At 46.2% G+C, this 12,827-nt stretch overlaps 1 protein-coding gene across 1 annotated transcript in view; it reads right to left on the bottom strand.

Moving 5' to 3' along the window:
• Positions 1-11,508, bottom strand: part of LOC126235261 (uncharacterized) — a 145,975-nt gene extending 134,467 nt beyond the window's left edge. Inside the window, exons 1-3 of the mRNA XM_049943990.1 lie at positions 11,414-11,508; positions 11,142-11,340; positions 3,659-3,716 (exon numbers count right to left, since the gene is read on the bottom strand). Coding sequence (XP_049799947.1) covers positions 3,659-3,716; positions 11,142-11,340; positions 11,414-11,508 — 352 coding nt within the window. The remainder of the gene's footprint in view (positions 1-3,658; positions 3,717-11,141; positions 11,341-11,413) is intronic.
• Between the last annotated feature and the right edge of the window lie 1,319 nt (positions 11,509-12,827).

Below are 12,827 nucleotides of genomic sequence, written 5' to 3' on the forward strand. Positions count from 1 at the left end.
GTACGAACGGGGAATCCCCGAATTCTCTCTGGCTCTCCCCTCGCGCCTCTCAACCGTTCTTCGCTAGCACTGTTCTTTGTTTTGAACGGTAATTTGCATCGACGAGTGCGCGTGTTGAATTGCTGGTTGCGTTTAAAAGATTTTATTATAATCCTAGTATAATTATTGTAGTAGACAAGCCAATCAAAAGCTGCGGAGAGAAAAATTTCTGGAGGAAATTTTGCAGAGTGAAAACAAAATGTCTTCTCATTACAATGTGTTATCATAAAATGTAGACTTTCGCGGCCAGAAATGTCAATTCCATTATAATTATCCGGGCTGTTATGCCGTGGTCGGTTGATGAATTCTGTGTCAATTCCCAATGTTTCGTCCCCGTCTGCGGAGGTGCACCTCATAGAGATTGAGAAGGTCTCAGTCCCTAAAGAGGACACGTTTTCGACCTTGAAATTTAGCATTTTTTTCCTCTCTTCATTGTGGAAAAGGTACTGCCGTTTGCGACCGACATAGTTAACTACCAAGGTTAAGTATAGACGTACACACCTGCACTACATCATGGTCGTGTTCTCCACAGAGCAGTGCAGCAGGTCTGCCGCGTAAAACTGAATGCACGAGGGTTGCCCAGAAAGTAATGCATCGCATTTTTTTCTCAGCCGAAAACAATGCTGCGAATGGGAAACGTTACGTATCATTATCTGAAGTCTCCTGAGCGAGCGCGCCAAGTTTCCGTCACTTCCGACGGATAGCTTGGCTGCAGGACAGTTTCAAAATGGCGTCTGTAGGTGATGTACACTCCTGGAAATCGAAATAAGAACACCGTGAATTCATTGTCCCAGGAAGGGGAAACTTTATTGACACATTCCTGGGGTCAGATACATCACATGATCACACTGACAGAACCACAGGCACATAGACACAGGCAACAGAGCATGCACAATGTCGGCACTAGTACAGTGTATATCCACCTTTCGCAGCAATGCAGGCTGCTATTCTCCCATGGAGACGATCGTAGAGATGCTGGATGTAGTCCTGTGGAACGGCTTGCCATGCCATTTCCACCTGGCGCCTCAGTTGGACCAGCGTTCGTGCTGGACGTGCAGACCGCGTGAGACGACGCTTCATCCAGTCCCAAACATGCTCAATGGGGGACACATCCGGAGATCTTGTTGGCCAGGGTAGTTGACTTACACCTTCTAGAGCACGTTGGGTGGCACGGGATACATGCGGACGTGCATTGTCCTGTTGGAACAGCAAGTTCCCTTGCCGGTCTAGGAATGGTAGAACGATGGGTTCGATGACGGTTTGGATGTACCGTGCACTATTCAGTGTCCCCTCGACGATCACTAGTGGTGTACGGCCAGTGTAGGAGATCGCTCCCCACACCATGATGCCGGGTGTTGGCCCTGTGTGCCTCGGTCGTATGCAGTCCTGATTGTGGCGCTCACCTGCACGGCGCCAAACACGCATACGACCATCATTGGCACCAAGGCAGAAGCGACTCTCATCGCTGAAGACGACACGTCTCCATTCGTCCCTCCATTCACGCCTGTCGCGACACCACTGGAGGCGGGCTGCACGATGTTGGGGCGTGAGCGGAAGACGGCCTAACGGTGTGCGGGACCGTAGCCCAGCTTCATGGAGACGGTTGCGAATGGTCCTCGCCGATACCCCAGGAGCAACAGTGTCCCTAATGTGCTGGGAAGTGGCGGTGCGGTCCCCTACGGCACTGCGTAGGATCCTACGGTCTTGGCGTGCATCCGTGCGTCGCTGCGGTCCGGTCCCAGGTCGACGGGCACGTGCACCTTCCGCCGACCACTGGCGACAACATCGATGTACTGTGGAGACCTCACGCCCCACGTGTTGAGCAATTCGGCGGTACGTCCACCCGGCCTCCCGCATGCCCACTATACGCCCTCGCTCAAAGTCCGTCAACTGCACACACGGTTCACGTCCACGCTGTCGCGGCATGCTACCAGTGTTAAAGACTGCGATGGAGCTCCGTATACCACGGCAAACTGGCTGACACTGACGGCGGCGGTGCACAAATGCTGCGCAGCTAGCGCCATTCGACGGCCAACACCGCGGTTCCTGGTGTGTCCGCTGTGCCGTGCGTGTGATCATTGCTTGTACAGCCCTCTCGCAGTGTCCAGAGCAAGTATGGTGGGTCTGACACACCGGTGTCAATGTGTTCTTTTTTCCATTTCCAGGAGTGTAGGTTAGAAGCAACGTGTCGTCATTGAATTTCTCACTGCAGAGAAAGAAACTGTGGGGAATATGCACAGACACTTGTGCAAAGTCTATGGAGCATCTGCTGTCGATGGAAGTACGGTTAGTCGCTGGGCAAGGAGGGTAAGGTCATCAGAAGGCGCCGCGCGGGGTAGTCGCGTGGTCTCGGGCGTCTTGTCACGGTCCGCGCGGCGCCCCTCGTCAGAGGTTCGAGTCCTCCCTCGGGCATGGGTGTGTGTGTTGTCCACAGCGTAAGTTAGTTTAAATTAGATTAAATAGTGTGTAAGTTTAGGGACCGATGACCTCAACAGTTTGGTCCGATAAGACCTTACCACAAACTTCCGATTTTTTATGAGAAGGCGGCTCGACGGAGCTACACGATTTGCAGCGGTCGGGGAGACCATCCACGGCTGTCACAACTGACATGCTGCAGCGAGCTGATATTCATTAAATAATGCCACTCGTGGAAGACATTTTGAGGACGATGAGGAGGTGATTCACACAGTGAAGTACTGGCTCCGTCATTAGGACAAGGATTGGTACCGTCAGGGCAAACACGCCCTTGTTTCGCACTGGAGGAAGGCCATAGTACGGAATGGAGATTACGTGGAAAAATAGAGTGTGTAGATAAAGCACCGTTGTTTCGTGTGTGTAATTCTCATTACGTTCAGTAAAGAATTGTTGAAATGCGGTGAATTACTTTCTGGGCAACTCTCGTATATTCAGCATGTCATCACGCGTCTAATCGTACACACAAAACGGTAAAGTACTGTTGTGATTCCGTTGTGCAATCTGCAATATCATAAAGGCTATATGGAAATGTCTTGTGGCTAGGGCCTCCCGTCGGGTAGACCGTTCGCCTGGTGCAGGTCTTTCGATTTGAACACCCAGTCCCTGAACGGAGAAAATCTCCGACCCAGCCGGGAATCGAACCCGGGCATTTAGGATTGACAGTCTGTCACGCTGACCACTCAGCTACCGGGGGCGGACAAAGGCTATATGAGGAAGTGACAGATGAAAGATTGAGGACGCTATTTCGGAACATTTCTGAATAGTTTCGGTTACATCGTAATTGGAAATCGCCGTCGCATTTGGGATCGGCTTGATTTCCCATGAACAGTGCGGAAAAAAAAAAAAAATCGGAGATATATAGCGTCAGGGACAGCAGTGTTAAATCTGCAGTTAAGTAGGGTCGCTGATAGAAATGTATGAGAATTCTGTATTGAAGACAGCCTCTACTCATATTCTAGGAGAGCAAATTTCCCCCTCTTGTCCCTTCTCCTTCCCATCCTTGCGGACGGCTATGCCAATATAGCGATATTTTCATTCGGAAGATGCGTGATACTTCTAAAAATACCCAAATACATCTCATCGAGTGGTAGTACGTATGATACACGGAACATGCAAACGCCTAACTACATAACTTGGTTCTCACCTCTGAGGCGGCTCTTGGGCGCACAGCGCTTTCCTGGTAGTTCCCGTTTTGCACACCCCTGCAACAGAAGAAAAAATCAGATATACTTATCTGGGTCAGCCACACATGCTTACCAAGTAAAAGGTTTGTAGAAATTTCTGAATCCGTGGACGTGTAACAATTCCAATTCTCGCTGCAGCATTTGGTGTGATACTGCATGACAGTGATCAGAAAAGTATTACCACCTCGATTCGACGCTGTGTTCTACTCGACTAAGCTGCTGAAAAGAAGCTACTGCAGTAAGCACTCAGAACTAGACAGAAAAAATGGTTGAAATGGCTCTGAGCACTAGGCGACTTAACTTCTGAGGTCATCAGTCGCCTAGAACTTAGAACTAATTAAACCTAACTAACCTAAGGACATCACACACATCCATGCCCGAGGCAGGATTCGAACCTGCGGCCGTAGCGGTCGCTCGGCTCCAGACTGTAGCGCCTAGAACCGCACGGCCACTCCGGCCGGCAGAACTAGACAGAATTTGTAATGTTTGTGGCAGTTCGGTGGTGTGAACAGTTCTACTCCTTCAGTGCTGCGCTATGTGTGCTTCTGCGACTTGAAGCTGCCAGTGAAAATTATTTGAAAAATGCGACATCAAGAGCCTGAAGTAAGAAAAATACATTTCTCTTGCGCCCGTTTTCATTGTTACAAACAGTAATTCACAGATAAAATGGAAATATGTGAGCAATTTTGCAAAACTGATAATGGGGATGAATTAAACGTCCACCAGATGAGGCATTCGGCATATATGAGAGCTTTTAGACACACTGTTCCTCCAAAGCTCTTTTTGCGAAAAGCCTCACTGTGAACACTGACGTGTGTACTATTAGTATGCGCCCTTGAAAAACTATGTTATGCTGGAGAATGACATACAGAATGTATGTCATCAGCAAAAATGCATTCTGCGTGTTCCAGTAGGGTCCTGGAAAAATAATCTAATGACGTGAAATCTATACTTCGAAGAACAAGTATTAGAGTTTAGTGAGACGCAACACTTTTTCTCTTGGGCAACGATAGAGGAGGAAATCGGCTGTGACCAGTTCAAGGAGAATCATATTGACGTCAGCAAGAAGAGTGTTACAGAACACAGGGCAGTTACTTAATACCAACACAAAATAACGTGGTCGTATGCAATGAAAAAAATCGCCGCAGGTTGCAACCTGCACCACGCAAGTAACGAGCAGCCCTTAGTGGCTCGCTATCACAGTTTTCTTTTTCTTAAATATCTTTGAGACTAATGCCCTTTTGGCATATTTATTATTTTATAAATGACATATAAGTACTGTCAGTCTTTTACGATGATTCCGTACTTATACCCTATCATATGTTTTTAGTATTATTCTATGACCATGTTAGCAGTGTTGAAACCAGGTTAATTTGTTAAAAATAGTGACCGAGGGCTGTTTTTCTTTCACGGTCTCTGAGCGTGCAGCCATGTACAAAATTTTGTAACAGCCTTAGCTTATGCCTGATGACTAGCAACTTGCCTCGGCTTCACACGAATAGCACTAAAGAGGGAAACTTCTCATTTCACCCCGTTAGATTTAGTGGTAAGATGCCCCAATGGATAGCCCGTCAAAAACTAAACACAGACCAAGCATGAAAACGGGAAGAAGGTGTCCGCAACTTTGAAAAAAGGGGCAAAATAGAAACAGCCAACGGTCCAAGCTCGAGACGTGCAACATCGAGCAAATCTGACCAGCCACGGTATCGTGGTTGTGTGGTCGCGGTATTGGATTGCGAAGGGGGAGATCCGTGTTCAAATCTTCCTCGGGCTCCACAGTCCGGTCATTGAAGTGTCTGTTCGCTGCACTCATATTCGTGTCTGTGTCATTGTGTAACGTCCGTTTGCAACAGCGAGATGTTACCTACAGACGTACATACTTCTTATTTGTTCTGCACAAGTACCAAATGTTACGACTCTTGCGTTCCGTTTTGGAAGTTTTGACGCTGAATTTCTTTGTTGTAACATAGTTCACACTCGTTTATTTCTTGTTTTCATTTCTTTGTGAGGTATATGCGGCATCTCGCCTGCTCTCACTATTCATCACGTTTGCTTGCGACGGTAATGTATTCTTACCATATGAGTCCTATTATACAACCAGTGTATAGTACGGCAAGTGACAAGACTACAGAAGGAGAACAGACACGACAGGGACCGGACGGACAGTTCACAAATTTGTTAATAAATGAAGGGGTGCGAGGGAGATTTGAACACTGACCTCCCGCTTTGTAGTCCAACACCATGACCACAGAATCACAACGGCCTGCTTCTTACAAATGCGCTCGATGTTGCACATCTTAAGCTTGGACCGTCCACTGTTTCTACTCTTTTTTTTTTTAATCTGAGGGGGTGCGATGGGGAGTTTCCCTTGTAAACATCTATGGCCGGACGACTTGTTTGGCGAAGTCGTAATAAATTACACACAATAGTTTTTCTCGTGGATCAGTCTATTAGTCCAAGCCGTGTCAAAACCCCTACAGTAGTCCCTGAGATTAGCCTTCAAATACTAACAGAAAAACGCAGCAGGGAAATTTAATTTATAATATGCAGAGACGAGAACTTAACAGAATCCCATTACTGCAGCTCGTCAGGTTCCTGGAGAAACCTCTAGAGTCTAGAGCGTCTTAGCGCTGCAAGCTCTTTACGTAACCTCTGTTCAGCAGTATGGCTTACGCTCAGACACAACACAGTTCACCAAACGCTGCGCCAGTCGATCAGATACGTTGGCTAGAGTACGAACTACCTCCACACCGAGAAAGCTTTTGGTAAACCTCATGTACAAATTGTCTCAATTAGGCATTCCAGAAAAGTTTCTAATGAGGAAGTAATTCTGCGCAACAAACGTTTTAGCACGCTCAAAAATGGATCGCTGTGATTCCGCAAGGCTCAACGCTAGTTCCTGTATTATAACCATTCTTTGTGGTCTACCTAAGTTCGAACGCGAGGTGAATGCCTTAAAAGCCAAGCACACTAGCGTCTAAGCACAGTCACAACCCTAGTTTCACAGCTACGAAATTTTAAACGTGTTGAGATTAGCACTCTCTGGCGCGATGGTGGACTATATTCAAGAAAGTTAGTAGGAGTAATCCACTAAATTACAGGCCCATATCGTTAACGTCGATATGCAGCAGGATTTTGGAACATATACTGTGTTCGAACATTATGAATTATCTCGAAGAAAACGGTCTATTGACACAGAATCAACATGGGTTTAGAAAACATCATTCCTGAAGTGTTGGGTGCTATTGACAAGGCATTTCAGATCGATTCCGTATTTCTGGATTTCCGGACGGCTTTTGACACTGTACCACACAAGTGGCTAATAGTGAAATTGCGTGCTTATGGAATATCGTCTCAGTTATGTGACTGGATTCAAGATTTCCTGTCGGAGAGGTCACAGTTCGTAGTAAGTGATGGAAAGTCGTCGAGTAAAACAGAAGTGATTTCAGGCGTTCCCCAAGGTAGTGTTATAGGCCCTTTGCTGTTCCTTATCTATATAAACGATTTGGGTGACAATCTGAGCAGCCGTCTTCGGTTGTTTGCAGATGACGCTGTCGTTTATCGGCCAATTAAGTCATCAGAAGATCAAAACCAACTGCAAAACGATTTAGAAAAAAAATCTGAATGGTGCGAAAAGTGGCAGTTGACCCTAAATAACGAAAAGTGTGAGATCATCCACGTGAGTGCTAAATGAAACTCGTTAAACTTCGGTTACACGATAAATCAATGTAATCTAAAAGCAGTAAATTCAACTAAATACCTAGGTGTTACAATTACGAACAACATAAATTGGAAAGAACACACAGAAAATGTTGTGGGGAAGGCTAACCAAAGACTGCGTTTCATTTGCAGGACACTTAGAAAATGTAACAGACCTACTAAGGAGACTGCCTACACTACGCTTGTCGGTCCTCTTTTAGTATACTGCTTCGCGGTGTGGGATCCTTACCAGGCAGGACTGACGGAGTACGTTGAAAAAGTTCAAAGAAAGGCAGGACGTTTTGTATTATCGCGAAATATGGGAGAGAGTGTCACAGAAATGATACAGGATTTGAGATGGACATCATTAAAAGAAAGGCGTTTTTCGTTGCGACGAAATCTTATCACGAAATTCCAATCACCAACTTTCTCCTCCGAATGCGAAAATATTTTGTTGACAGTGACCTAAATAGGGAGGAACGATCACCACGATAAAATAAGTGAAATCAGAGCTCGTACGGAAAGATATAGGTGTTCATTCTTTCTGCGCGCTGTACGACATTGGAATAATAGAGAATTGTGAAGGTGGTTCGATGACCCCTTGCCAGGCACTTAAATATTATTTGCAGAGAATCCATGTAGATGTAGATGTATACATCCGTTTTAAGTGGAGTATTATCAATAGATATCAGCTTAAGAATATACGAACAGTTGATCTATCTTATAGTCGACAGTGGCATGTGAATGCTTCAAAAAACTGCAATAGCTCTCTGGATTCTGCACACTACAGCCAAAACTGAGAAATTTGAACCAGATGCTCACGCTAGGGTCTTCTTAAGCGAACCATCAGAAATTTCTAGAATTTATACGTAAGAAAGCTTCCACATTGTTCGCTAACTCTTGCGCTAGTCGACCAAATACACACAAGGACTATTCCGAAAGTAAGGTCCGGTCGGGTCGCGAAATGGAAGCCACTGCGAGAACAAAAACTGTTTAATTTGTTACGGTTACCTACACCTTCCAGCTACCTCCCTATGTAGTCGCCGCTCCGATTACACATTTGTCCGAGCGTTGTACCACCTTTCCAGTACCCTCGTCATAGAAGGCAGCCGCCTGTGATTTCCGCCAGTTGTCTACGATTGTCTATATCTGATTAACGGTGCCAATAAGTTGTCTTTAAAGCCAACGGTTCATGTGAGCAGAGATGAAACTCAGGTGCTTCCAGTTACAGGCTGTATTGTGGGTGATCAAACACTTCCCATCGAAAACGCTACAGGAGCATCTTCATTGCCCCTGCAGAGTGCGACTGACAATTGTCATGAAGAAGGAACTGCACGACAGTTGTGTAATGTGGGCTGCATGACATCAGGCGGACTCTCTCACTCGGCCCTCGTACTTCACGGGAGACACTGTTTTGCCAGGCATCTTTACGTGCTCACTGTGCGCTCAGAACTGAAAAGAGCGACGTGACGCGATCGACGAGCATACAAGAGACACTGCCCTCCACATCTGTGCAGAACTTTATCGGATTTTCACTGTTGTTTCCATTTCGCGCCCTATCGGACCTTACTTTCCGAATAGCCCTCATATGAAGGAGTACTCGAGACATAGGAAGACAGCATACTTCCTCCACATTGGGGAAACGTTTGGTAAGCGTCACAATGAGGCATCTCGCTACACATTTTCTTGTGATTGCCTAGTTTATAGTAAGGAATCACTCTGTGCAGAACAGATGGGATAACATGAGTAAAACTACATCACCAGACTCCCACAAGGCTCAATGCTTGGTCCCATATTATGTACGGTACAAATAGTGTGCGTCAGCCGGAATGTGGGGACATTGCCTTATATGTCGAGAACACTGTCGTGTTTAAATATAGTCAGAACTGTAGCTTTATAGCTAGGAAATTTCATAAATGTATATAGCTACTTGATACAAGGTGTAAAAAATAAAAAAAACAATCCGGCCTCAGTTGCAAACCGAGATCACCTCGCCCTCGCCCCCCCCCCCCCCCGCCTCTCCCCCTCCACTCACATACACATACACATACACACACACACACACACACACACACACACATACACATACACATATGCACAACTAGAAAATGTTGGTTTATGTTGAGTTTGAATATTGACTTCGTGTCACATTTACCCATAGAAAACGGTAGGAATCAACTCTTTGCAAGTAGACAAACAGAGCTAGTAGTAAAGGTTGCACTAAAATTATTCCCGGTGTATGCACTCGTTAAGTCTTTAAGTGGGCTATTATTGATATCAAGCAGTTGATCTTGCCTAAAACTTGTACGGTGCGAAAATACGACCGTTGCTAGCCATACGTATGCCAAGAATCTGCTGTATTAATTCTGTAATCTCTAGTTAACGATGAGAATTTTTTCCAGAAACACGCGTTGTAGGGTTCTTAAGCGGATAACCAATCTATGATACCATCGAAAAGAAGTAGAATATGTATGTACGAAAGTTTACACTTCACCCAGCGATTAACTCATTTATTTGTTAAGATGTCAATATAGAGACCTGTCTCTACGATCATTAAGTAATTATATAAGGGGCAGTCAAATGAAAACGAGACAGATGGAAAAAAGTAAGTAAATTGTTTATTATTTCAAAAATAATCAACTGACAGTACATTTATCCAACTGTCAGATCAGACGTGCCTTCATGGAAAAATGTTTGCGGTTACCATGATTGTACCCAGGTTTGCACCTATTCGTCCGAAGCAAATCGACGGCCACGAATGTTTCCCTTCACGGCTCCAGATATATGGGAATCGCATGGATATAGGGCGGTGAAGTAAGCAGGATGTGTAAGGGCTCCTCAGCGGAACTTCTGCAGCGTAATCGAAACAACAGGCACGCCAGCGAACACTTCCGAAATGATAAACGTTTTGGTTACTTTTCTACATCGTTTTCATTTGATTGGTTCAAATGGCTCTGAGCACTATGGGACTCAACATCTTAGGTCATAAGTCCCCTAGAACTTAGAACTACTTAAACCTAACTAACCTAAGGACATCACACACATCCATGCCCGAGGCAGGATTTGAACCTGCGACCGCAGCGGTCGCGCGGTTCCAGACTGTAGCGCCTAGAACCGCTCGGCCACCCCGGCCGGCGAACTTAGGATGTGTATCGCGCAATCCTAGGAAACGAATATAATGCTATGAAATACGTACTTCCGAGAATGAAGATTGCAGTTAGCATTATTTCGACGCCGTGGTGTTTAGAGATGAGGTACTTACTCCGAAGAACGCGAAAATTATCTGTGACCCATTCAAGGGAACCATGTTGGCATCTGCATGATGAGGTAGCACAGAGGAAACTTAAATTAGGTTCGCTGGCCGGAGATTTCAAACCTGCTCTTCCCCAATATGGGTAAAATATGTTACAACTGTCCAAATCCGTGGCCTGCACTTCGAGGAGGCGATGGAACACTCTCCTGCACCTGTCCACCTTCGAGAAAGGTGTTCGCTGAGCTCAGTTTGGACACCAAGGTGAAATGTCGTTTTGCATCGGGCTGCTATAAAAATAACCTGATCGTACTCACGCAGTTCACTGCCACGCATGCTCTCCTAACCTATACTACCACGGTATAGACATTCGAGCCCTCCACCCTGTTGCTGTTTGCCCCATTATTCGCTGCTTGAATATTCAGTGCTGTGCCGGTAACACCGGCAGGATGACATGGCTGATGGCAGACGCAGAATAGAATGATTCGAGTTACCTGTAGCGCTGCTGGTCGGCGCCGACGGCTTGCGCCGGCTGCACCCACTACTGGGCGCAGCCGGCGGCCAAATGCGCCTTTGCAGTCCTGGCGGCGTAGTATATTGCTTCTGTGGAGTCCCCGCCCCCTCCCCCCCTCCTCTTCGACCAACCCAAGCAAACCAGCGTTGCGACAGGCGGCCACGTGACCGGCCCGCTGCCTGGCAACACGGCTCGCAGTTGTGCGCAATGTACTGCATCCTGCTTGGAAGACACCAAGGTCAAGGCCTGTACCCAAAACAGGGCTGCTCGATTCGATACTGCGCCGCCTCGTCCGGCCAGAGCGCCGCAGTCGCTTCCAGGAACTTCAATATCCCGTCGGCTGCCATGTCAGATCGCACGCCGGCAAGAACACTGACACAACCCAAAAACGCAAGACTTGAGAAAACTCGGCTTAAGGAATTAATTATTTGAAATATAATCAAATGCCGGCCGCGGTGGTCTCGCGGTTCTAGGCGCGCAGTCCGGAACCGTGCGACCGCTACGGTCGCAGGTTCGAATCCTGCCTCGGGCATGGATGTGTGTGATGTCCTTAGGTTAGTTAGGTTTAAGTAGTTCTAAGTTCTAGGGGACTTATGACCACAGCAGTTGAGTCCCATAGTGCTCAGAGCCATTTGAACCAACCATAATCAAATAGTAAAAGTTTCCTTTGAATTTCAAGTTAGTATAGCAGGCACTAAATTCTATATACAGCCTCACTTACCGGTTAATCATCTCTAGTCGAATTGCTTGTGAAGTGGCAAAACTCCCGAAACTTGGCTACACTGCATGTTACCGGAAAGTTGAGTGCAGCTGTGTGTTTGAGCGTCACTTGTTAAGAAGCTCGTATACTTAAATTGTTGTAAGAGTCGGGCTGTTTGCATTACAACAGCGAATTGATATTGTGGAGCGTTGAATAAAGATAGGCTCCGTCAAAGAATGTAAAGAAATGATTCAAGCGAAGTATCCTGGTAGGAAACTCCCTACGACCAGCAATAATGAAGATCAGTGCAAGAAATGGCGTGCTGTAGGATCCGTTGAGAACGTGCAGATGAATAGGTCACCGACAATGAGGACCGCTGAAACTATAGGTACAAGTCCACGCGTACATCGTGTACCAAAAGGTATGAAATTAAAAGCTTATCGTGCGACTGTGATCCAAGAGTTGAAATTTGAGTATCAGTATAAAATAAAGGGGTTCATTACTGCATTTTGCTGTTAACATTAGCTGCTAACACAAACCACCGTGACGTGCGTGGCAGAGGGTACGTCTGTACCAGTTATTATGGTTTATTTCCGTTGCTTTCACGTATGGAGCGCGGGAAGAATGATTGTCTGAATGCCTCTCTCTGTGCTATAATTATTCTGATCTTATCCTCATGATCCCTCTTTGAGCGATACGTAGGGGACTGTAATATCCTAGAGTCACAATGCAAAGCCGGTTCTTGAAACTTTGTTAATAGACTTTCTCGGGATAGTTTATATCTATCTTCAAGTCTTCCAGTTCAGTTCCTTCAGTATTTCTGTGACACACACGGACAGATCAAACAAACCTATGATCACTTGAGCTGCCCTTCTCTGCATACGTTCAATATCCCCGGTTAGTCCTACTTCGTACGGCTCCCACACACCTGTGCAGTATTCTAGAACCGGTGACTTATAATCAGTC

The sequence above is a fragment of the Schistocerca nitens genome, chromosome 2, assembly GCF_023898315.1.
Source record: "Schistocerca nitens isolate TAMUIC-IGC-003100 chromosome 2, iqSchNite1.1, whole genome shotgun sequence".
Lineage (NCBI taxonomy): Eukaryota > Metazoa > Arthropoda > Insecta > Orthoptera > Acrididae > Schistocerca > Schistocerca nitens.